This window comes from Cygnus atratus, chromosome 4 (assembly GCF_013377495.2).
Source record: "Cygnus atratus isolate AKBS03 ecotype Queensland, Australia chromosome 4, CAtr_DNAZoo_HiC_assembly, whole genome shotgun sequence".
In the NCBI taxonomy this organism is placed as follows: Eukaryota; Metazoa; Chordata; class Aves; order Anseriformes; family Anatidae; genus Cygnus; species Cygnus atratus.
Window position 1 is genome coordinate 45,735,626 of NC_066365.1, and position 26,794 is coordinate 45,762,419.

Genomic DNA, 26,794 nt, shown 5'->3' on the forward strand with positions numbered 1-26,794 from the left:
CTTGTGAAAATAACACTGGAAAACAGTATTTTTTGGCAGTGCACACAGCTTTAAAAAAAAAAAAAAAAAGGACAGAAGCATTTCTGGGATGCTGGGGCATCTTTATTTCTCTCTGGTCCAGGTTATGCGCCTTACCAGAATGTCCCTGTCATCTCATATAGGTGGTGGAGGCCTCTGCCAGTTGAGGTTTCTCCTTGATAAAGGTTGGGGTGAGGTTTCACACCTTCAAACTTGGAAGTATTTGTGGGTCTGCCACTTACTGAGAACTGTTGTACTTTATTCCTTTTCAGCCGGGAGGTTGCTCAAACTCCAGAAACAGAGACATTTGCCTGGGAAGTCTGCTGTAGTGATCCACTTATTAGGATCTGCAACTGTAACTTTCTGAGGAAACAGCAAAACCTTACAGTTCTGTTTCCTCAATGAGGTTTCTTCTTCTTCGCTTTAGCTGGCAAATGCATGTGCTTAAGAACAAGAACCTTAAATTTTGAACCGTTCAACTTTTCAGTGTGCCCTGCCATCGCAATCCCTTCAATGACCTTAATAATGAATTTAAAGATTATCTGATGACAAAGATTGCTAGCTGGCAGTGATCAGTGTGTTTCATCAGCTATAGAGCCTCATTTATTGAGTGGCTTTGCAGTTAGCCTATCACGTGTGGAGCAGCCAAATCAGCCTGAAGCTTAGAACTGAATTAGTGGCGTAGCTTTGTGAAGTTGTTCCACGTCTAGTTAAAATGTGTGTGCTGTTGATGATCGTTTCAAGACACTGGTGCTTCTGAACTATGTGATGGATCGTAAAATTTTTTCCTTGCTTGTTTTCTGTGTCTTTTGGTACTGTTGTTTTATTACATTAGCATTAATGTTTTCTTAAGTCTATCAGCAAACAGTTCCAGTAGTTACAGTTTTCCCCCTTTTTCCTAGTTTCCTAATAGAGTTCTGTGCTCTGAATTTGAGGAATATGGTATGTAAAAGAAGAACGTAAGCCTGATTTTTTTGTTGTTCTGTCACAGAATGCTAAAGAAAACCCTCAAATGGTTTTCATTAGCATTTTGTTATTTTACTTGCCTGTGTCCTCTTGAGCAGAATGGACAATAATTTCTATGCTGGAGGATTGTGTGATTTGTCAGGTAGTGTACACAACCAAGGCTGGCAGGAGAAAACATTTTCTCTTATTTTCAGTGGCTGCAGACGTTTGTGGCTGAGTGGCCACTAAAAGCCAGGTGACCACAAGGCATTACAGGTACTTCAAAACCCTTGGCATGTTTTTCTGTAGTGAAATTTGATTTTCTGTAGTGGAATTTGAGAACATGAGTTAATGTCTTCACAGCAAACAAGAAAATACTCTGTGCAGTACTGAATTAGAGCTGTGTGACTGGACCAGAGTGCCCTGTGTACTAATAGTGTAAATGTGTTCGGAAAGGGATTAGACAAATTGACAGGACATAGGCCATTAGTGGCTCTGTGACTTGGCTGCGTCACTCAAACCTCGATGCAGCCAAAGAGTTCGAACACTGGGAGCTGTCATGCTCTCCAGATCTGCACAAGTCCACGTTGGAGCTGCATAGTGGGTGCACTTAGCTCAGTGCTCTGCATTTTAGGTAGCAGCAGCTGTCAAGGCTGTGCCTGAAAGAGAAGTTTCCACCTAGCTGCAGAAATATAAGCAGGGCCTTGAGGTGTCTGGTTCAAGCTGCAGTTAGTTCCTGCGTGGTTGTTCATCCTTTTTGTCTGGGAATCCTTACGGACACCTGAAGGAGCGATGAAATGACAGGTAGTTGAGTAATCAAGGGAGTTAGCTGTCACGCATACAGCTTTGCGGAGTGAAAACAATCAATTGGTCAGGAAGAGAGGAGGAAAAAAGACAGGAACACCCCAGTGCTATCACTAAGCTTCTGTTGCAGTATTAGGTGGTGTTAAAGAGGAAGGTGAAACTGGAAGCTCTCACTGCTTGACATAATAATAAAACGGTTTTGGCAAATCTATTCAAGTATGAATCGTTCGGTCACCGCAAAATGTTAAGGAACTTGGTGCTGATGTGTATGCTGGTGGATACACACACGTATTGAAGTGTACCTATGGCTTTTAAGATGGTTTCCCTTACATAATAAGTGTTAAAAGGTCATTTTTTTATGCTAATTGAGTTCTAGGTAGATATGAGTTAGAAAATACTGGATGCTAAGATTTTTTTATTTTTTTTTTAAACCAACTTCAGATAAATGAACAATCACCATCTGAAGAAAGTAAACTTCCAGGTATGCTTTTAAATGATGTATTCCGAATAGCAAAAAACAGAGCTACTAAATGTAGTGTAACAGAGTTGGGCCTTTTATACCTCATTAGATGTTTACATTGAGGGAGAGGTATTAAGCATTCACGCAAAAAGTAACTTTTGAAGAATAAAATGCAGTGGAATGTTAAAACAAGCAATATGTGCAGACAGGTTTCGCTTTGTACAGTAGTAGTGCAAATCCTGAAGTTCTAAATCTCACCTGCACAGCTAGGCTTAGTTGTGTAGGGTACGTGGGCATTTCTGCCCTACACAATTGTTCTGTGCAGACCTGAAAGCAGAAAAAGAGAAATTGACTAGTAATTTAAAGAACAGGAATAATTAAGCAAGCAAGCAAAAAACAACTTGTGGGGTTGTAAATTGGTTGATTTCTTTGACGGATGAGGAACATGTTCATGAAGAACTGACGGGCATTCTGTAATGATAAAAGGCATTCTTTTTGTTCTTGCTTGCCTCAACATCAGATTGTTATTTTCTGTTGGCACTAGTACATGTGCAGTTTGCTGTGTGCGCTCTTTTGCCTTGCATGCTGAAATAAGCATATAACAGTCAAAAAGAGGATTTCTTAACTCAAACCTCCTAGTTATGTGATGTTGTCAGACAGTGACAGGTTCTTTGTCTTTCAGCACTGAGTATTAAATAGCCAGATAGAACAAACAAATTGAATTTAATTTGCTATGTGGAATTTTCCCTGGTGCTTGCATACTACAGAATATACTTTGCAGTATTACAGAAAATATTTTTTCTGCCTGACATTAACTGAATTCTTTGATATATGCATTAATTCTCGCTGATTCTGTCCCACCCATTGCTTTTGCTTTGAGAATATTAAAGAATTGAAGATCACAGAATTTAACTTGTCACTGTAATGTGAACTGCAACTTGGGAAGTCTGCTGATAATGCAAAATGGGCTGTTTCTGCTTCCCTTTTCAGTGGTTTTGAAGAAGTGGAAGAGAAACTATTGCCTGTCTAGACTTCAATAATTTCTATATACATTTACTTTTTATGCAGGCAGCATTCGTTTCAAGGCTTATGATGTTTTTTCAATGATATGCTATGAAGACAGTTTGTTTTAAAAACAAGGTGTGGGGAGAGGCTGTTGTGCCACCAAGTAAAATGCATTTAATAGGAGTGATTGCATTTAGTTTTGGAGCCCCAGGTTATATTATCTATAAACTGTTCCCAGTGAATTTTTCTTCTAGTGCGGAAGTGAGATTTTCCTGCGTGACAAAAGCTGTAGTTAGTGACCAGCAGCCTCTTTAAGACAGAGCAGCTGTAAATCGTGTGTGAATTTGAGGTGGGAAAAGTTTGGGTTTCCTCCTTCCTTCTTCTTGGCCCCAGCTGCAGCTGCTGGGGTTTTTACTGCTTGCTTATATATACTGGGATGTAGCATACAGAGTGAAGTCTTACAGCCAGTTTTACAGAAGTGTGATTATTGTGGAAGACCACTGAAAAATGGAAGGGGTTGCTGATCAGCATGTTAAAAGGTGAAGTCGAAGTTAGTGCCAGCTGTCTTCAGTTAACATTTCTGCCAAAACTCAAAATTTTCATCTCTGCCGTTTAAAATGCAGCCTGTGAATTGTTGTAAGCAATTATATCACCCAACAGGACTGGGGTTAATATTCTGCTTCCAGGTAAGTGGATGAAAAATGGGCAGTAAAGTAAACCAAATCATGAAAATACTACCAAAGGACTTGAGGAAGAAATAATTTCTTATGTAATTGATTAGTAATGATAGTAGTGATCCACAGCTAGCAAGCTGTTGGCTAGCAAGACCTGGCAACTCTAACGATTCGTTTTTTTATAATTTCCAATACCCTTGCCTCTAAGTTGGGTATCTCTTCCTCGGCTAAAACAGCTTGTGTATGCGCTCGTGCAAGCACACTTGCTCGCTGTCCTGCTTCTCTTTACCACCTGATGACATCTTGATTCTGTCTTGTGTTCCTCTGCACAGTGAGGAACCTACGGATTATTCCTCCCACTATAGACTGAGAGAGTATTAAATTCTTCAACTTTTCTAAGATTTAGCTCCTCAAAATTTGGTCTTTCCCTTCCTGTTTGCTTTGTTTTTCTCCTTGCCTCCTTTTGTTAATACCAGTTTGGGGGGTTCTGTAAGTGGTGAACTTTTGATGCTTCTCGCTGATTATCTTGTTCTACTTTTTCTCAGTTCAGCATATGCAGTCTGTGGTAAACCTAAAAAAGTGGAGCAGTTTTTGTTTATTTGTTATAAAAATCTTGAGAGGGTGCAAAGAAGTGGAAATAGATTCTCATTCAAGTATCTGTGATTGTAGATAAGTGATGGCTTCCCTAGTATAAAATGAGAGAGGCTGTTGCTGTTTTCCATTAGTACGTTTAGTCTGATAATTAACAAAGAGTGATAACAGGCATGGCAAAGCAGAGATTCTGCCAACTCCTGTAATGTGCTCATCGATGGAGTGGTGAGTGGTGGTATTTATGGCTTCGGCTTCTCTTACTTTGGTTTTTAGGTCTCTGGAGGGAACTTGCTGGATATTAGGAAAACTTAAACTGCATCTTTTGACCAGACATAAATTCCATAACGCTTTATGCTTGGAGCAAAATGGAAGACTTTATAAGGCAGACTTGACAGGTATAAAAAGTAGATGTTGGAGAAAAGGAACTTGGAAGAAGAAGGCAGTGTAACTACTCTTTAGACCAAGAACTTGGTGCAGGTGACGGTTGCGTTTCTTCTCTGAAGTTTAAAAAGATGATCAAAAAGTATCAATTAATGGCAGGAATGGATGCCTTCCAGTGTTGTAACTTGCAAAAGACAGAAAATGAAGAAAGAAAATGAACCTAATTAATGAGTTTAGGCACGTACAACTGATGTGTTTAATATGGAGAAAAAAATGCTATTTTTTTCCATTCCATTTTTTAATTTCTCTTTTGTATCCGTCGAACTCTGGACTTTTAGTGAGTATCACAATTCTGATACTGGTGGTTTTACAGTTTATTCCACTTCCCCTCCAGAGTTAATGACAGACTGCAGTATTTAGCTTGGATGTGTAAAGGAGCTAATTGGAGCTGAAGACATCGTTTATTTCCTTAGCATGTTTGAGTTTTATATGCTCTAATGAGGGGATTTTTCAGTCTTTCCTACTGCTGTGGACTGACTGTTCCTTCTGTTGATTTCTCAGGTGTAGCATGGTATTTGGGATGGCTAGAAGCTTAATATTGAACTGAGTATTTACCGGGTGCCAGAAGGAGAGTGAGCTCCAGTTCTTGCGGTGAACTTGGGGGCACCCATTCCCACTTCGTTGGTATACGCCAGCGTATATTGGAGTGCCACAGACTCTCCAGTCTGCACAGTTGTTCTTATCTGATACCGTCATAGCCATCAGTTAACTTTAACTTTATTCTTATAATTCTTCTTTTCCCAACTTCAAAATATTCAAAACTTCTGGAAGTGTTTTCCAGTTTGATAACTCATCATTAAAATTCAGTATTTTATGAACAAAGTTTATAGTCAATGCAGGAAGGAAAAAATGGGATTGTTGTGGAACTTGTATCCTTTCATGGAAGCGATGAAAGCTGGGATGAAGTCTGTTGTATACAGGCCATGTTGTATTAGAGTTGAGCTCTTACATTTTGGAAGGATGATTCTTTTTTTTTTTTTTTTTTGCCTCAATGTGATGTTTTTGCTTATTTTAGTTCCTCTGGTTAGTGTTTTCTTGGCTCTTTGTGAGTGAAAGGGTTGGGCTTGAGCTGCTGAACATGGAATTACCACAAAGCTTTAGAAGACAGCAAAATTTGTTGCATTCTTTAGCTGGTCTAACTCTCTGTGGTCTAGCTGCATCAACAAAAAAATGCCAGTACTGTTATATTATCCTTCTCTTCTCATTTCAGTTCATCCCTCACAGGGCCGTGGGTTCAGAGGTTCCTACAGCCTCCTGCTTGCTTCCATTCCAGTGCGGTGAGCGCAGTTTGCACGTGGGCATTGTGTGCATAGATCCTCAGTCTGACTTGCTCTCTGCTGCTGTTCATAGGAATATTGTTAAATGAGAAGAAAGATGATGCTGGCACTTGCATTCCTCTCATGGTTCGTAGGCCTGCAGAGGAAAAGTTTCTGCTAGCTTGTCCTTGTTATGCAGCCAAGGGTGTAATATGGCTTTTTGTCCCGCAACTCTACTAATATGAATGAATTTATCATCCGGACAAAGCAGATCTTCCTGAACTCTGCTTTTTGGTGACAGAGGGCTTGGCGTTGTGTAATGGGAGGAGGTGCTGCTATCTTGTTTTTCCTGTTCCTTGGCAATGCCACCTTCTGTAGCTTGTTCTGTCCTGTAATCTTACCAAGTACCAAAGCACCGAGGAGTGCAGCTGGTGGTTGGATGGAGCACTTGTGCATTCTGGAGTGTGGAACGAAATCAGATGTGTTGTGCTGCGGACTGTTGGTGGCTTTGGGCAGCCTGCCTTGCGTGGAAGGTCTAGTTAAGAGTCCTGTAAATCACCCCTGCAGCTATTTCACGTTCCATCAATTGATACTGAAGCTTGTGTTCTTTGTGGTGAGCGTCCCTTTTGTGCTCTGAAACCCATTGAATGTTTTGGCGCTGTAACCGTAAGCTTGGTAAGGATTTGAAGCTGGGCAGCGGTAACAGGTGGAGGAGTCTCTTATGAAAGAAGTAATGTCATGTCCCATCTAAAAGAAAAGCACTAATCATCACATCACCGTTGAGGACAGTTAAGACATGAAGAATGTCATGGCTGTAGGACTAAATAAATTAAGCACAGCATCTTAATTTGAGATGAATCAGAAACTGGGCGTGTGTTCGAAATTTGTTCAAGGGGCAGTATAGTCAATTTAATAGCAGTTAAGTTGTGAACAGCATATTGAATCATATAATTGGATATTTTTCTGAAATGCAATAAGCAGAGTGACAGGCTGAGGGACTCTCGTTTCCTGATCATGTTCCTGTTAACTTGTGTAATTCTGGTACAAAGCCCTATGTGGTGTGTCAACTCATGTTTTAGAGCAAGATCATGATTTCCTAACCATAGGCGTTCCAAGTCTTCAAGTGGCTTTGTCTACTAATTAATCTGGAGCTAAAACCTCCTAATTGCAGGATTTAAACTAGACAGTATAAGCTGCTCGGGAAGCTTTTGGCTTCCATGGAGGTACGTTTAAAAAGCAGGCATCCATGACCAAAAAAATAACCAGCACAAGCAGATGCTTCAAAATTTTGGGAAAGCCTGTAATGAACTGGTAAGGAGTAATAGCCTTTCTATAAAGATCGGCTGCCTTATTTTGCCTAACGTCTCTGTTTGACAGCATGAAAGAACATGCTGCATGTTGACTGCCCTCTTCCAGATATTTTTGACACACTGCACAACTTGTGCCCTGAATAGGGAGTAGGTGTGCAGAGCATATGTACCCTCATAGTCCTAACTGTTTTCTTGTGTGCGTGGGTAAGGAAGAAAATGCAGAAAGAAGGTATCTGCAGTCCACAAGAATAAGTGATAACCCTAGTTGTCGTGGTCTGTATGCTTACGCCATGCAGCTGGGAGGCAGAAGAAGGAATCTCCACATTTGTGCTGCATGCATCTGAATCAGAGCATGAGTATCTTCTGTATTATCCTGTCCTTTCCTCATTGGTTTCAGCAAATAATGTTTAAGATAGGTAATGTGCAGACGTCTTTGGCAGCTCACCCAAATTATATTACATTGGTAGATGGTCACTCAAGGGGTGGAAAAATGCTATGTAGCCCTGTACAAGGACAATATTGATGACTTTCAGCAGTCTGTTTCTCAGCTTGGCTTCATTTCATGAAGGGAAAACATCTTTTACATCACGGTAACAGGTGCTAAGTGCTTTCAAGAAGTATTGGTTATAGAACTTTATTTTATGGAAAAGCTGGTCACTGATGGATAGCAGAGTTTTCTATATAGGACATGTCTATATAGAGATGACAAACGCCATTAAAGTGCTTCTGTAGGAATGGCCCTACCCTGTGAAACTTGTCAGTGCTGCACCTGCAGTACCACGCATGTGGAACCAAGCTGGTTTCTGGGCAGATGGAAGTCTGTTCCTGCCATTGCAGCCCATCTGCCGGTATCAAATCTGTTTTGACAAATGCTTACAGAAACTTATTTTAAAGCTTCCTTGGCCAAAACCCTTAATAGGCTTTAGAGGCCCTCTCATTTGGCTTTCAGGTAGTCCGTGTTTACTGCTAGAAATAAATGAGTGTTCCTGCTGCTCTGCAACTCCGTTTGTCCTTCAGGGCTTTTCTCCTGTCCTGTAAGTGAAACTTAACAATGAATTTTCTGGTGTAGATGAAGAACATAGGTGTAGGCAAATGCATATATACAAGTTGTATAGGTGTGTGGTAATGTAATGCACTCACACCTACATGCGTATGTGCACATACATGCTCTCTCATGGGTATGTGTTCTTAAAAACGCACGCTTCCTGAAGGCTGATGTAAAGAAAGCCAGGTATGTAATCTCACTTCCCAGTGCTTCCTATTTCCTTAGAATCAGTCTGCCTTCATTTGAGCAAACTGTAATGAAGCAGCAGCTTATCAGCTGTTGTCCTTCTAATTGCTCTGCGTAGGACCATCACTCCATGGACCAGCGAAATGCAGCCAGCAGCTTGTCTGCATACCTGCTGGTCCCTTGGAGAGCACACGTTTCTTGGTGAGGTCTCAGTAAGAGGATGGGGTGTCATCAGATATATCTGCTTCAAAGAGGTAGTTTGCTTGAAGTTGCTTTTCACTTGGAAGTGGATGAAATCATGGTAAACAGTGATTTTTCCCTCTGCAGCCCTCCGCCACTTCAATTTCTTGAGCAGAAATCTTTGCACAGATTTTAACATGTGTCGGGGGAGCATAGATCATATCTCTTAAATTGTATTTTGGGCATATCAAAAGCGTATATCTGATGTCTTGTGATACCGTATCTTCATTCTTACTACTACCTAAGAATGTTGCATACCAAGTTAAGCTTTTCTGAGAGCAAAATGTCTCTTCCTGCTGTAGAAGAGTGAAGAAAATGCTGCGCTCTTTGAGGAAGACTTGATATTTGCTACTGACCTTGAATTAGTTCAATTTAAGTCGAAAAAGGACCTCCCAGTTTGTGCATTGGTCCTAAAAAATGCTGTTGTTCTTGTGTATACAGCTCTTGACAGCTGAAATGTAGGCTTATGTTCTGTCTTGTCTGTTTTTCAGGGTAGAAATTGAGCCTTTCACAATGAGAATTAGTCATCTCTTGTGTGAGTAATAGCTTTATTCCCAGACAGGTGAGTTCACAGATAAGGTATCTGTGGTGTCATCTAGCTGCAGACCTCGTAATGCTCTGTTCCTTGTGCCGTATGGCACTGCAGTTTCTTTTCCAGAAATGAAGCATGAAATTGTAACTGTCTGGAAAGGTAGCACAGTGGTTTTTTTCTGCTGCAAGTCCTGGGATTCTCTGGTGGTTGCCTGTGTTTGGGCAGTATAAGCAGTCACTTAGAGAAGCTGCCATTTCTGAGAAGTTGGGAGTATTACTCCCTTGAGCATCAAAGATGGAAGAAAAGGTGCAAGGTAGGCCCTACAGATAGTTAGGACAGATAATCTGCCAGATGCCAGAGATTTATCCTGGCTGAGCACACAAGCTGTGTTCCCTGCTAGCAGATCACTAGTTGGAGTATGCAAGTGTGCTGACTGCAAACTAAAAACACAGCAGAATTGTTTCTCAAATCAGCATATTTCTCACATGAGTACCATAGGTTAGATTCTTCTTACTAGGGAGAAACTGACTGGTCCCATGTATGACACTAACAAGGCTTTTTGCTCATATACCCCCTTCCTCCATGGGGCTAAAAATATGAAAAACAGAGTGAACCCTGCAGTTCAACCATCATGACAGCAGCAAAGGAAAGCAATTTGTTGAAGGATTGGACTTGAATATATAGGATTCAAGTCTGGTTTTTAAATAACACGTCCTGGGGGAAGTCTTCGTACTTGTTAAGATGATTTTGAATTTAACAGCAATTTCCAAATACTGCTACAATCTTAATGCTTATCTTACTAAAGTTGGTGAGAATTATTATTTTTTTTCAATATTTTATCATCTCAATTTCATGATATCCTTACACACCTATTTGAAAGTCAGCCATTTTCTTCAGAGGGGAAAAAATGTAAATCTTTCTGAACTGAACTTTCTTTCTGTAATGCTGCATCCAAGAAATTTGAGGACTCCTACTCTTTTGGCAAGATTTGTGCCTAGGTTCTTGCTGATCCAGTCATGCTGCCTTCATTTACACTCATTATTACCTTACTGCAAGGGGATGTTGTACTGAGAAGGGATAGTTATAAAGCAAGGTATCATTCTCTGTTACTGAGAATGGAAAGATAAATATCTAACAGAATCTGAACCCAGCGGTACTAGAGACTATTATCTAGTGTATTGCAGTCGGTATCGCCTCATTACCACAGGAGAGAGCTTAAGCCAAGTTTTTAAAAACACACTCTAGAGTAAGTCTGTGCATTAGGGAACTTAGCTGTTCAGCAATACAGGTCTAATGGTACCTGTTAAATTACTGAAACTCTGTGTACAATTAGTTTTTAGTCTGTGGCAATTTATGTCTTGGTGTTGGTGTTAAATACATGCTCACTGTTCTTCTCAAGCCTTCAGGTGGGATCACTGAGAAAATCTCTTCGTAGTGCTAGGAAAAGCAGTTATGCTGTATGGTTCGCACTGCTTTCTGGGCTTGTTCCCCGTCAGAGGCTCATTGTCTTTCTTGTACATACCTCTAAAATGTCACAGGAAAGGGCACTTGTTGTCTTACAAGCATGCTTCCCAGTGACTCCGTGGTATTTAACTGGTGTGTGTGCCACTGTTTCTGCTTCTCTCGCGAGAGCTCACGTTCCTTCTTTGCCTGTGGTAAGAGCTGCAAGTGAACAAGGACAGACTTCAGTCACGACCTTTTTATAGCATGCAAGGAATGTGTAGCTCTTCGCACAGCGGTGGGGTAACTGCTGGGCCGGAGCTGGAGGTGCCATTCGCAGTTCGTGTCAGCGTGGTCTGGCTTAGGCGTGGTGACAGCGCCTGTCACCAACGCAGACCTGACCACAGCGGTGTCATCTGCGCGCTTCACAAAGAGCCTGACTGCCGCTGTGCACTGAAAAGAGCAGCACGGAGGGCTGCCAGGGAAGGCATCTTCAGTGAGACTGCTGCACCTTCTGGAATTGGTTTGTCGTAAGTGGAGGAATGTGGCAGTGCATCGCTACATCAGGAAGTTAGGCTTTCAAGAGTATGGCGTGTTTTGTTTGCAATTATTTTGTGTCAGTGGAAGAGTTTCATCTGTTGTGTGAACAGGGGTGTTAGGGGTTCATCTGTTACTTGAGAAGTGTTGATATCACCAAGCTGTCTTTGCAGCCCTGAAATTTCTGCTTTTCCGTTTATAAAGTTTGTATTAGTCACAAGTACTCTGTCACTACTTAGCAATTAAAATGAAAGTTGTGAGCCTGAGAGACGCAGCAAGGAGACGTGCCTATCCGAGGTGGAGCTGATCAGCAGCAAAATAAGGGAGTTACCCAAGGATCTTACACTGACAATTAAACCAAGAGAGGGATACGAGAGTCATGCCCTGATTTATGTGGATTATGCTTACTTTGTAGTGATAATTATACACTATTCTGAATAGAATTTTAATATCAGATGTGAAACATCAGCTACCCTGATGTATAAGAGAACATTTTGCAGTTGCCTAGAAAACATGACTTTCATGATGATTATTATATACGTTTTGGACTGGATTTACTAGTTTGCCTTACATGAAGCCTCAGATAAACAAGTTTATCTGGTTCTGGTGATAGAGAGACAGAAAAGCCAGAGAGGGAGCATATTGTCAGCGATAACCCTTGCTCGTCTTCCATTGCGAATTCAGTCTGGTGCCGAAAGCTGATTTCTTTCCACCTTCCAGGAAAAAACAAACACTTCTTGACTAAAATAAACTATGCTTGCCCTGGAGGTGCAAGCTAAGATTATAAATAAGTTACATTCCTCTGTCTTCCAGACACTGGAATACAAGACTGAGTTAAGGCTTTGCAAAGAAATGCTAACGTCTCAGCTGTTAGTGTGTGAGAGCATCACCATGTAGCTTGAACAGCAAGGCCAGCAGTCCCCCGTACTTCTGGCAGTGCGCAGCTTCTGTCGTAGTCTTTGTTTTATCACAACTTTCAGTTAGTTTCTGCTCCTTTAATTCAGAGGTGTAAGCAGTCAGTTTGAAGAGGAGATGCAACTCAAGAAACTTTCTTGATAAAAATGTCAGGCCCAGGAGTACGGGACTGTTTTGCTGGTATTTCGTCCTGTCTGCCTGCAGGAGAGAGAAGAAGACAAAAGGAAAAATAGGAATGGAAGAAGCTGATCTCTGCCAAAAGTGGAGCAGAGGAAAAAGGTTCTGAGGTAGTAATCCTGGTCTCTAGTGGCATCTCCAAAATAAAGGATGAGTGCTCGGATAATATTTTTACCAGGTAACCGATTGAATGAAAGGCATCAGGAAGCATATCTGGTCTCAAACTTTGATTCACATGATTTCCAGTGCTTGTTTAGAGACCTAACAAAACCTTAAAACAAAACAAAAAAAAGAGGAGTGGGGGGGAGGAGGAGGGACTTGCATCTTGCAGGGCTCTTCTCCATTTTTGTCCCCTCTTCATATCTGTAGGAGAAGTGAAAAAGGTGGACGTAGTACAGGGCTGGTTTCTTCATTCTTTAAGGGGATAAATGATGATAATTTGCAATAAGTATCTTCAGTTCAGGATTCTAAAAAAATATATATAAACGCAGTTGACTTGATTAGCTCATATATTTACCCTGACTGCATGCTTGACTTGAATATATGCAAAGGTTACCTTATTTTGTGGGCAGTCTATGCAAATTGGACCTGCAGCTAGGGTTTCAAAGAGTATTGAAGCAAAAGCTTTCTAACTAGGCTCCAGGGTTCTGTACTTAAGCAGAGTTTCAGCAACAGTGTTATTGGGGATAAACTAATTGATAGATGCATTCCAGGTCTTCTTCAGGAGTGTAAGATGTGGGTCAATGCAAATAAATAGGATGGGTGCCAGCGTTCTGAAATTACAGGGCATGGTAATGACTCGAGATGCTTAGGTTCTGTAATGGGAGAGGTCAGACTTTCTAAGCTGTCCTGGTACAGCTCCAGTTCAGTTTCACTGGGATTTGTGAACATGGAGTGCTTCTAGAAAGCACTTGACATGCAGCAAGTGCTCAATAAAACAGTGTTTTATTTTCAGGTAGCTGACTGTGGTTTTAGAGATTTTAATTTTAAGATGTGGTTGTTGGTTGTTTTTTTTTTTTTGACAGAAATACACAATATGGTCTCGTTAAATCTACTTCTGCTTTCAAATATTTGAATCGACAAAAGAGAAGTTGATAAAGGGCTCCTTGCTTATCTGTTAAGAGAAAAGCACTCCTCAGAAACGGCTGTTTTTACCAAAATATACCTATAGAGCAGATGGGCAATGATGTGGGCAGATGAAGTCACCTAACAGAGTTTGACTTGGGAGAGAAAAGTTGGTGTTTGCTGTTTGCTTGCTTGTTTTTCTTTAAACACCACAGAGCAGAGTTTGGATTTTTACAGAGTCTTCTTCCTACCTCTTTTGTCTGTTTCAAATTTGGTCAGAGGAGTAAAATGAATAGCAGAGTACAGTGTTTTTTAGTCTAGATTTTTTTCACTATTTGTAGCACATCTTCAAAACTACAGTGAGCGTAAGCAGAGCAGCTGTTCTGTACATTTCTTGGCAGCATAGTCTGATGAGATATCAAACAGGAATGAGGTAGCTGCAGGCGTCTTGGTGAGCTGATGCTGTTCAAGCAGAGGTTTTGACTTGGAGTTTGGGTTCTGAATTTGCGACATCGGGAAAAGTGCTGATGTGGAAGGCGAGGTAAAAAGCAAACAACGCGTGGTGTTAAAAACAAAACACAGGAGTTGAACAAAGGTTGAGTTGAAGCAGCTCAGCCCTTTGACTTTAAGTTTAATACTTTTAGGAACTTTGACCAAAATACTGCTCCTCTAGTCTTTATTAAACACAGTTATTGCAATAGCTTCTTAATACTTCAAGTGGCAAGAGCTCAGTAAAGTCAGGAAAGACTAGGCCATTCAGCTGTGCCTAATTCTCAGTTGCTGTGGGGGACCTTCCATTCCAAATTCCAAATGAATTCCAGTTCAAATTTCAAAGGTGTGAGGAAAACCTTAGTGGTGGGGGAATGTGAGGCTCTGGAGCACCTCTGCTGCACGCACAAATGATCAAAAAGCAAATTGTCCTAAACTTGATAAGCAGCAGGACAACAAGTCGGCAGATACCTGGCCGAGGGGAGGTTTGGCAGTGTGGCTTGGCATGGGGGCTGCTCTTGCTGCCCATCTCTGCCCAGGCGCTGAGCCTTGACACGGGCGGTGGAGCACAGGGGCGAGGAGGTTACCTAACTTACTTTACAGGGAAGAGACAGAGCTACTCATCCCACTCATCAGGGAGTGGATAAGCTGTCTGCCTTGCAGGGAGGAGCTGGCAGCTGGCCCCGGTGAGGTAAACAGGCTTTTTAAAGGAAGTGTTTGAGATATGGGAGAGGCCTTTGGCCCAAGCAGCATTCTTTCTTGGAACTGTGCTGCCTGCGTGGCTTAGGGCAGAATGGCGTGGAGGGTGAGAAACTTCACTCAGGGCTTGTTGATACAAATGATTTACACCTGAATTTACTCTCTTGTCCTGAAGCAAAAAAGGTGGCCTCCACATGATGCAACTCCTTTCCTGTGGAAATTGCCCTCCTGTATGGTCAAGAAGCAAGTTCTGGAGCAAGCAACTTGCAAGTAACATGCGTGTGCATGCTTCTCCAGTGTCACCTGTTCTCGTGTGTCTGCCGTCTTCCTACACTATGTTGCACTTCCTGCAGCATGCATGGCACCTCGCACATGTTGCTGGGACTTCGCATGGTTTTTGGGTGGGTGTAGGATTCACGCCTCCCTGGTTCATGCAGAGTTCATAGCACTGAGCCCTTTGACGTGCCTGGGGATCACAACTGTGCCCTGACTTCTCACCTTGTGAAGAGAACTTTCCTGGTGCAGCTGGATGCTTTTTGCCAGTCCGCCTGATAGCCTGAAAAACACAATGACTGAAGGAGGTGAAGGTAGCAGTCTGAACAGTTTGATAGGGTTTTTTACAAAAGCTTTGTATGATTTGCCCCTGTATAAGTTACTCGATGCTGTCAGCGTGTTGCAGTGTATCAGGACTTTGAAGCATTGCCCTAAACGAAAAGGTTATGAGTGTATTGAGCACTCAGCACTCCAGCTTCCGTATTCACAACAGGCCGGATGCTATTGCAGAGTCCTAGCATCTGAGGAGACAGCAAATTCAGAAGAACTGTGCACTGTAAAGCCTACCATTCCTACAAATTGCCACTTTCTCCTTGTGTAAAATCCACAGAGAGTGTGGGATTATGGTGCACAGTGCCTGCAGAGAATAGAAAATGCAGTTTCAGACCATGTTTTCTTCTGGTCATTTCCAGGGTAACCAAAGACCATAAATAGGTCAGCGCAAACTTGAAGGGAAGGGCAGAAATCACAACATTGTTTCCTTATTCTTTCTGAGGACTAGTAAGGTCAAGTAACCACTATGGATTTTTGTTTTCATTGCCGTGCAATATGAGCGAACAGCTTTGGAAGTTTTCAGGCCCACAGGAATAATGGCAGCTGGACCAAGTCCAGTGCGCTTGGGGCTCTGGCGGAGCAGGGGAAAACAAAAAACATGGGAAAAAAAAGTCACAGATCTTTCTAGAGGAAGAAGAGTTACAAAATTTCTTGGTTTTGTTGATCTTCTTGAGGAAGGAAAGTTAGAAAAGTAGTTAGAGAATTCTCCTTAGAATCCTTAGAGTCCCACTCCAATCCCAACTCGAAGTGTTTTGCACGTGACTCTGTTGGTAGGGACTGAAGTTTTGCTCTATTCCGCTTGGGCTTTCAAAATCAATTTGAATTTATTTATTTTTTTCTTTCAGCCAAGCTACTGCTGGCTTTGTACAAGCAGATCTTCTGGCTTACCATGCTACAGCTGAGGCCTTTGTAGCTGGGTGGATATTCATTGACTTGCTCTTGTGATCTAGAAACTGCTTTATGTACAATTCTTGTCCTGTTGATGTAATGTATTTGGGAGATTGAGCAGACTTGCTTATGGGCTCAGTAGTGGTGTTAAATAGGCAAATGGTTTATATTGCCTGCAGAACAGTCCGTGCTATTGTTTAATCACAGCTGAAAATAATCAGCATTTTGCAGGACTGGGAAGAGGGAGTGGTAGGGAAGTATTTGGGGGAGATTTTTGGTAGTGGTGTTGTGTTCAGCATATTTTATTTACAATATTTAGCACTTTCTGTGCTAAAGAATATTTAGAATATTTAGCACCTTCTGTGCTAAATATTTTCTGTTCCCTTTGGGAGTCATGTATTTTTAGTCTCTACAAGTCTAGGCCTCGTAGCCCGAGTAATGCAGTTTGATTCTAGAGCTACCTAATGAAATCTGAGACAGCACCGTGAAATCCAGAATTCCCTGGTATGCATAATAGAGCAGCACTCTGTGCCAGTTGTATGTGAAGCAGTTGTATGGTTTTCCTTCACTTTGTTACGTGTACACAGAAGCTGAACATAAGATACCTGTCAGACCCACAGCTTGCTTGTATGTTTGCAGGCTGTGCTTCATATTGTTTGGTCATGAAATAATACAAACAGCCCTCTGAAAATCTGTCACAAAAGCTTCCTTTTCTAACAGCAGCTGATCTTACTTAGGCCTTTCAGAATCATTTTAATAGGACTATTAATGCAAATCAGCTGTAGCTATTAATTGTCTTTTTTTTAAAACAGAGCGAACTGTTGTTAATAATATAAGGACTAATGACAGCTTATTGAATGTACTGGTTTAGTGGCCTATCATATTAATATGGATCGTTGTTGTCTTAACCTTTTTCTCATCTGCCTAAGAGCAGGTGGGCCTTACTGTGTGTATCTGCTGAGTTCTGTTAATAGCAGAGACTTTTTGTGACTGAGTTGAAAATTGTTTATTACTACATGAGTGCTGCATACAAGGAGAAAATAGCTGTTAAGCACTCTTAAATGGGTTGTGTCTTATTTCCCAGGTAACATGCATGTGTCACTGGCTGAGGCACTGGAGGTTCGGGGCGGGCCACTGCAAGAAGAAGAAATATGGGCTATTTTGAATCAAAGTGCAGAAAGCCTTCAAGAGCTATTCAGAAAAGGTAAGCATTTTAAAGGAGGGATATATGGAATGGAAACATCTTGGTTATGTTTACCTGTAATATACTCTCTTGTTCTTCGTTGACTCTAAACCCACATAATAAATTGCTCCTAGGTGCACCTCAACCCTGAGGCTGTTTTCAGCCATTCCTTCATGTTCTGTCAGGACACAGAACACGTGGTTTCATGTGGTGACAACTTCACTTTGGTAGGAAACTACCACACAGTCTCTGCATTGTTCTAGACACTTAGAAATGAGATGGAAACATTTAAAAAAAAAAAAAAAAAAAAAAAAGATAAGTACCTCAGAGGCCATTGGAGCAATCTGTTGTAGTATACTATACAGCATAATATAGTGCTGTCAAGACCAGTTTGCTCTGAAGTGATTTAGTCCTGAGTGAAGTGAAGCGGAACCACTGAAAACTTGAGCAGATGGTCAGGAATCGCTCCCCAGCGTGGGTTTAGCGATCCAGGTATATATACTGAGAGGAATGTGAGTGCATGTTTTGCTTTCCAGGAGTTAGAAGTAAATCTCTCTTCTTCCTACCTCCCCCAAAGTAGTAGGTTTTAAGTTGAGCATCTGCAGTGTTGCTAATGATCATCTGTTCTAGCATTTGATCTAAGTATGGCGCCCTTTTCTCCCTTAGGTTTTCCTTCGCTTTTTTATAATCTGCAAGTCCTTAAGCTCATTGCTCACCCACCCACCATTTTTTTTCTCCCCATTTTTATGAAGTTTTGGACTTAGGTGACCTGACCTCAGATAGAACATGCGTTTCGATGATGCATCTAGCACTTGAGAAAACGTGTGGGGCTGTCATCTCGTTCTATCTAGGCATCCATATGTATGAGTATTTAACGTGATTCAGGAAAAATCGCAAGTTCTCACTTTGAAAATGGCTATTGTTTTTGCCACATTCCTATGCAAGAGATGTATCTTGATTATTGAGGGAAAATTCTGTTGTATTTTTGCATAGGATTGGCTTGAATGTATAATCTTGCTGAAACTGTAAATTGTTTTTTTGTTTTTTTTTAAGATATGCTTTAGAAAATGTCTAGCCAGACACTAGATCTATCTCATACATGGATATATGTATGATCTCTGAATAGTTCACAGAACTCAAAAGAAGGCACGTATGGGCAGAAACTTTCATACAGCACTTGATATCTGAACAAGATTTACTTAAGATCATAATCATGAAATTAAAGGGAAAACTGGTGTCTTCTCTCCTTTCTTTTTCTCTGTTGCATCTCTATGGAAACCATTTTAAGACAGTGAGTTGGTGAGTCCATGGGAGACTTGGACTAAAGATCATCTTGAAAGATTACAGGTTCATACCTGAGAATCAACACCGTGAGCTCCATCTTGAAGTCCACCTGAAAGAAGCCAGTACCCTAAATACATAGCAGAGAAACTACTTAAGAAGTGTAGACTTAATAGAAGTCTCCACTGAAAACAGGAGCTCATCTGTTCTTAGCTTGAGTAGTGTAGAAGAGTTATAATTACTGTGAAGGCTTCAAGGAAGTGTTGAGAATGAGAACACAGGCAGCCCTCCTTTGGAGGGACAAGTACTGAAAGATGAGAGCACAAAATGGAAATCTGCCCCAGGACTTGTGGTATATGCTTTTAAGGTAGGGGAGTGTTTGCCAGTCAAGACTGGCTAAGATGGCAGAAGTTTCTGGTCTTGCTTCCTATCAGTGAATACCAAAACACAGCTTCAGATAAAATCAGTGCCAGAAGATTCTGTCTCTTTGGGATATGAAGGTGTTTTACTGAGTTGTTCTGCTAGTTCAGCAAACTATTTTCAGTCGCATGCTATTAATTAACCTGGTGTATAGCCCTGTGGTAAAATGCTCTTTAAAAGACACCTAAATGAAAGAGCTTTACAATGTAACAATGGTTGACAAAAACAACTTAATTCCTCCCAGCAAGATTAAGATAACCAGTCTTTAATGAAGATTTGGCTTTGCTAAGGAAAAAAAAAATAGACATCTTGTTTGGTCATCTTCAGTATCAGTTTCTGTGCTGGCTTGTAGAGCTGTGTTGCAGAGCAACACATGCATTTGAGAATGCAAAGGTTCCTGTGGGCTTTCTTGTCTGACTCAATTTTATTTGCTCTTTGTGGAGGACTTGCAGCATATGGAGGATGCTAGGGAAATCCTGCTTTCCACAGTTAAATTTTAGACATACAGAGAGCACAAAAGAGCTGTTCAGTGGCAGAAGTCAAACTGGCAGTTTTTCAGAACTGACCAGCCACTCCTGGGCAGAGGGCAACACAGGCAAGCTCAGAGTTTTGGTAAGTTCACCACAGGCTTGATTCTAGTCAGTCTCAGGGATGGTCTTTTCTTGCTCTTGGATCGCTCTGGATACCCTGATAATGTTGTTTTGTAACTAGATCTAAGCTTTGATAAATGTTTTCTATATTAATTTCTTTATTTTAAAGCAGCATCAACAACAAAAAACAATTCAGCAGCATGGTCCAACTGTTTTGAAATCAGGAGGACAAAACGGCCATGGAAATTGCCATCACTTAACCTTGCCTTCTATTGGAAACCTCCTACACCAGTCTAGCAACCACACACTTAAAGGAATTGCCAACCCAAGCAACCATTTATGTATTTATTTATTAAATCCTGGTAGAATTTTGAAGTTGGGAATTCTTGCTCTTGTTCCACCAACTGAGAAAGTGTTCTTCAATTCCTTTGTTATTTAAACTAGTTTCAGGAAATTAGGGAAAATTGCTTAGGCAAGCCTCTGTGACAGATTTAGTGACTTGTTGATTTATACTTGTCTCTTGGTACGTCTGTCTATTTATCCATCAAAGCACTGAATAAATAAGTACATAATGAAATTCCATGTTTTACATTCTTAATCACAGGTCACACCACGTCAAATTCAGTGACTGATCCATAGATGTGCATGTTTTTATGCTTATTTGTACTTAGAGTTCTAAAAATTGTTGAACCCATTAAAATACTTAAAAATTTGATTGCAGTCATTATAAGCAGTGAAAAATTAGATGGAAATGCCCAGTTGCTAATCACTGATTTAGAAGATCAACTCTGGTAGCTGTCTTGTCAGCATGTTATAAGCTGTTAAATGGAGGAGAAAGACAATCCAGTACTCCTAGTTGCAGTTCTGACATCAGTTGTAGTGAAGTTGAAATTAATCTGGAGGTTTGAAAACGCCGATACCAGACCTGCCCTTCTCTTACATCTGTTTAATTATCTGCAATAACTATTTTGTTGTTCAGAGGGTGTATCAGCTGTTTCAGACATGCTGTATCTTGCATTCAGTGCTGCATGAAGTCAAAGGAACAAGGCTTTGAAGTGAAGCATCTCGGAGGCGAGCATGTAGGTGCTGTGCTCTCTGGTGTTCAGAATAGTAAGCCAGGCATTCTTTTAATTTAAGAGGTTGAACTGGAGAGGGTTTATCAAAACTTCAAAGTGGGAAGACTTGGTGGCTTAGGCCACTCCTGTGCTACAGTGTTTCCTGGGTTCTAAAAGTAGTCACACCTTGTGTTTCTAGAGAAATGTGTGTTCGGAGGGGGAGAGGAGGAAGAGAAGGGGAGGAAACCTTTCTGATAATAGAAAGTCAGGCTGAGTGAAGACAGAACTACTGTACAGACTGGCTTTCTGCACAGAAATATAAATGGAGAATGATTTATGTTTAAAAAAAAAAAGCGATACCATCTGAAAGTGCATGTGAGGAAAGACAGTTGTGTTTTTTGGGGACCTGTAAATCTTGTCGAGTCATGCCATTGCATCTGCTTAGCTTGGGTAAGTTTAATGAAAGGGAAAAAGGCAAAGTGAAACGTGTTGATGGAAGCTGGTGGTGGGTTCCAGTAATCAGAGCTAGTTGGTTTTAGGGGGAAAAGGGCAGGGAATGGATTCTTTTAGTTGACAGGATGGAAGAGGCAATAAGAGGAAACAAATCCTCATTTTCCAGCAACCCCTCGGAGGCAGGTGTTAGTACATTCTTTTTCCCCCTCACCAATAACTGTTGCAAAATGTTTTTTTTCCACATTGTGCTAACATTTGATCCTTTAGTGGAGGAGGAAGAATGAGGCCAGACTTTTAGATTTGGCTGGGTTTCTGTTCTTCCCTAAGCAAGTCTTGCTTTTTACTTGTACTCTTTCTGGAACTCTGCAGGGTGTGCTTGAGGTGGTGGTAAGGCACGGTGTGCTGTTACCCTGAGCAGGGAGAGTCCTGGGAGTGACAGGGGTTTCCCAGAAACTAGTCATTCACGTTATTTCTTGCTCCAGTCCTCTGAGGAAAGAGTAACTTTCAGTACACCTCCCATTCTTCCCTGTGTTGCTGGTTTCCAGTGGCTGAATGTCGTGCCAAGGCTTTCTGCTCAGTCCCGTCCTCCTGCATCTTGGTGATGGCTAGGGAGCAATGCAAAGAGGCAAACGTTGAGAATCCTGTGCGTGTACGTTTTGGGTTGTGTTTTTTTTTATTTGGGGTGTTGACTCTTTTAAGACATTTTTTGGTGCCCTGAAAGGGTTGAAATGTTTGTCATTTCCTACCATTTTTTGCTAATTGCTATGGCCTAAAGGAGAAAAAGTAGGAGAAATCGCAACTTTAAGAGCTTGAAGTCTACCTGTTGTTTAGGAATTCAGAGTTACCAGCCATCACTATTGTAAAATGGGTCAGTTTTAAACTGCTGCCTGAACTCGCTCTCTCTTAGAATGTTTGTTTTTTTGTTTTTTTCTTTGGCAACTTGCATCCTGTTAAACCATTTAAAGGTTTAGAAGTCTTTCTTTTATTTTCCAGATGCTATGTAGCTGAATAATCTTCCAGTTTTTACTGCCTTTAAAGCCAATTCACTCTTTTCCCTTCAAGTAGACCACACTATGTATCTGTGTCTTGGCACTGCTGGATAAACTGTGCTCTCACAAGTGTTTTGTTACCAAGCTGCATAGTTCGTGCATGAACTCAGAAGGCTGGCAGCACCAGCGTGGCTGAAAACCTCCTGGATGTAAAACTGACTGGGAGCCATACCCTGACTTGCAGAGCTTTCAGAAGACGGGCTCAGCTCTCTTCTTATATCATTTTCCCCAGTGTTTTGGGCAATAGATTTTCCCTCACTGCTCTTAGAAATGTTTCTGAAAGCATAAAAGAGGAGAAGACATGAATGTTATCTCTGGAAAGGAGTTCCCGTTGTTTTGTTATGGTCCCTGGCTCTGTGATGCATTCTGTCTTTGTTACTTTTTTCTATGGCACAAACAGTGAAGTGGAAGAGTAGAGTAACTTTAAAATATTATTTTCAGGATAAATTTGCATTTGCAGGAGTTTTGAGGCAATTAATTTGATTTGTGACAGATGCTGCCTTAAGGAAGTAAATAGAGAATGATTTATTCTCATCACTTTTAAACGTAGATAGCAAGCTGTGATGTAGGCAGTATACTCCAGTATATGAGTTAAAAGCTACTAAAAGAAGAAGCTTTAAAAAAATGCCAACAAAAGAAGCTTTGCAAAAGCAGACCCTTTTCTAATCTTAGAATTAACTGTGTTCATTGCATGTTGCCTCAGGTCATGAAGACTGTAGAGTGTAGATGGAAGTATTTTATGTGGGTCAATAAATTCAGCCTGCCCATCTGTAGGGCACAAGGGCATGCTCCACAGTAGGTTTAAACTGGTATTTGCAAGACTACGCGCTAAGAAGCGTGTTGATTTTAGTATTGTTAAAACTAAATCACACTAAGAGAAGGTGCCTGAAGAGGTAATCTTGTGTACCTCATGCTGTGTGTCTGCTACGTGCTGCAGTAAAATCATCATCTTGAACACAATTGATGATTTTTCCTACTGTATCAAACAGGTATCTTTTCATGGGTGATACAAATGATGATAGGCTTAAATCTTTTTGAAGCCAGGGGTCAGTGGAGTCCCTGTGGGGAAGAAGGAAAGTATGTACTGCAGTCAAAGAACTGGTGATTAATGTCTGCATCAAGTTTTTCTCCTGGCCAAATATATTTCACGTTGCTGAAGTAGCTCAGCAAATGGAATTCTTCAGTGATTTGGTTGTGCATTTTTTTTTTTTCTTTTCACAGCTTGATGAATTCAATATTTGGAAAAATAGTGACACTGGACAAGCTCTAGAAACAGAAATAAACTTGTACAACACCTGCTAGTTCACCCATATGCTTTATTTACTTTGCCTTATACTGATGTTGGTAGGTTCAAGTACCATACATTGCTTTGTCTCTTGAGTTTTTTATTTTAATATGATAGGAAAACCCTCTTGCTCCTGTGTATCCTCTCTGAATAAGAAGAGAAAGATCATTATGCAGGGTTTTATATTTGTATTTTGTATAATTTTTAGGGTAGGTTTTGTTGTTGTTGTTGCTTGCGGTGAAGTGTGCTGGTTTCCATGGGCAGCTCAGCAGTTCTGTACAAGAGCTGAATTGATTTAGCCTGTGATCAGAGCTGCCTTCTGCAGCAATTACTTGCTTTGGATTCAGAAGATGAAGGCAGAGCAACGAAGTATGTCCCCTTGAGGCAAGAAGACTGAGAGCTTCTCTTCTATGTCATAAAAAGTGAGGAGAAACCATTTCTGCAATGTGAATTCTAAGCTTTTCATACGAGCTTTTAGCATAACACACTGATGAATTAGAAAAAGTGTAACAAACTTTATGTAACCAAATTGCTATAAAGAAAAAAAAACATGAGTCGCAGAGTAACAAAACAGCATATATCCTATGCTTTTTTTGGCTTGGGTTTATAAATAGAGTATTTTCAAGTTACTATTGAATGGGGACTTCTCTGTTCACATGGAAGCTCTAAAAACTTTCAGAAAAAGTCTGTGTAAGTACAAACATTTTGAAGTGAAAAGCACAAGTTTTTACAGGTCCACTTACTAATCGCTCTCAGGTGTTTAAACTTGAAATAATTAATTCAAGTAGAGTCTGCAGAATCTTCTAGAATGTTTGTTGCCCTCAGTGGTCCCTTTTCCTTTGTAAGGGAAAGTTCTGTTTAGGGTTTTAAAGAGCGTTTGTAACACTGAGTGTGCTAGTCTTAGGTTGAAAAAAGTATTGGTGGCTTCTCTGTTGAATGATTTTTTCTGCATGCACTGGTGTCGGAGGGGAAGCTTTGAGCTGCAGGAATTCAAAATTGGACGTTTTTCTGGATAATTGTACTAGCCAATTAATAATACAGTTCTGCTTCCCACGTCAGAGAATGTGGGACACCTAGAAGCAATTCCTTGGCCCTTCTTGGAGGAAGGGGAATAGAAGGAATGGAAGGGCTTGTTTGCTAGATCCTTTTACATCTGATACCTGCATGCAGTAATTTAAAACGTTTCCTAGGAGATTAGAAATATTCTAGATTACAAGATAGTTGAACAGCCTGGGCACCAGCACTGTAGGAGCATCCTGAGCTGATAGGAGAGTGGAAAATGTTGTTAGTGGTGGTGCTGAAGTAGGAAACGATTGTTCTGCTATTGTTGCTTATTATGTAGAGGAGGAGGACCGACCTGTCCATCAAATGTGGGTTTCCTCAACTCTTTGAAACAGAGTTAATTTTTATTTTTACAGCGTTAAAAGCTTGTGCCTCCTTCAGTGAAAGTGAGCTATATTACTGTTAGAAATGTAGAAAAAATATTTTAACTCAAGAAAATGGAAGAGGAAAGTTTTCTTTGCTCTAATTTCAGTGTTCTGCTGTTCTAAACTAAGATTTGAAAGGAGGATCTTACAAAGGGATTGGGTTTATTCTTTGCCCGCTTCCGCTGCTGTCTCAATTTTTTTTCTTATTTTTCAGTTCTGAAAATACTTTTTTCTTTGGGCTGGATCCAACTGTAATGCCCCAAGACTTCTCTGCTTGTCCCAGTCCTATCAGCTAGTCTTAATACGGAGTATTCCTTTTCTCTGCTAACCTTGTCTTCCCTCTTCAGATCATTGCTGCTACAACAGTGCTATTAAGATAGCAGTTAACTCTGTTCTTAATGCAGGACCTCACCTTAATGACATGCATCCTATAACATTTCTCAGAATCATAGAATTTGATCGTTTTAGTTGTCAGCTGTGTTTCAGACATGAAATAACCTGAGGGCAGGAGATCCGTGAGATTTTAGCAAGCTCTTCATGACCTTGGTGATATGAATAATGGCACAGAACTAAAGAAAGAAAAAAAAAAAAAGAGATATTACTCTTTAGTGTGATGAAAATTGGGGTTACTATTGTGGTTATGAAGCGTCACAGGTGAAAAAGGAAGCATTTTGATATTCAGTTTGTCTTTGAGCTAATAAAATTACATCAAGGAATGCCACAGAACAATTGTATGGTAATTTGGGGCTTTTTCTTTTCTTCTTTCAAATACAGCTGATCCTACTGCTCTGGGATTCATCATTTCTCCATGGTCTCTCCTGTTGCTTCCATCTGGCAGCGTATCGTTTACTGACGACAATGTGTCCCAACAAGATGTGCGAGCATTCACGGCTCCAGAGGTTCTGCAGAACCAGTCTCTGTCATCTCTCTCAGACGTGGAAAAGGTACGATACCTCTCCCATGGCAGAGAGCAGCTGCCTTTTCCTGTTGATGACTTCGCAGAATGGCTTTAAGCTGACCTTTTTGTCTCTGCAGTATTCTTGATTTCTGTGCTCGATTGTTGATTTATTTTGTGAATGCAAGAATCAGATTCAACAAAGCAGGATACAACTGCCAAGCTCTGCAGTCATAGTATTGGAATAGTTTATCTTGTTTCAGGAGAGACAACTTTGTTGAAGATAGTAATGTTGTCTCTAATGTAATCTCTGAAGGTAACATGCAATACAGGCCTTGAAAAACATCAGAAAAAAACATTCTGAATGGCACATTTGTGACATTCTTCAGAATTGATTGTGTTCTTTGTTCCATGCCGGGATTCATTCAGTATGGTACTTTTTTCTATTTGAAAAAAATAGAGAGCAGTTAATATTTAAAGCCACATTGTGATGTTTCTTTATCTTCAGGAAAGAAATCATCAGAAGGACCTCTGGCTTGTAAACTTGAGCAGGCAGCATATCAATAAACAATGACCGAATACTGGCATTCAGCACATACACACTTCTGATTAATCCTCTCTGATTACAGATGTGCAAATTTGTTTCGTGATAGCAATGTAACTTTGCTTGCTGCAGGGTGATGACGAAATCAAGCCTCTCCACTGCAGCAGTTGTGTTGCTTTTTGTATTGGGAAACAATTGTGTGTGGAAATGTACAAGCTTTGGCTTTACATAAGCAAATTCTTCACACAGTCACCTAAAACCCTTTAGCTTTTGCAGTGTTCCGTCTTAG

The 26,794-nt window shown here is 40.7% G+C and overlaps 1 protein-coding gene across 3 annotated transcripts in view; it reads left to right on the plus strand.

The window, feature by feature from the left end:
- Window positions 1–26,794, plus strand: part of PTPN13 (protein tyrosine phosphatase non-receptor type 13) — a 116,370-nt gene that overhangs the window by 6,754 nt on the left and 82,822 nt on the right. Inside the window, exons 1-3 of one of the 3 annotated variants that reach the window (XM_035548395.2) lie at window positions 11,133–11,470; window positions 17,408–17,527; window positions 25,841–26,010. In XM_035548395.2, the coding sequence (XP_035404288.1) occupies window positions 11,215–11,470; window positions 17,408–17,527; window positions 25,841–26,010 (546 nt within the window). In that variant the 5' untranslated portion in view covers window positions 11,133–11,214. Of the gene's footprint in view, window positions 1–11,132; window positions 11,478–17,407; window positions 17,528–25,840; window positions 26,011–26,794 lie in introns of those variants that run through there. The other 2 variants (XM_035548412.2, XM_035548403.2) reach the window with 2 other exon arrangements.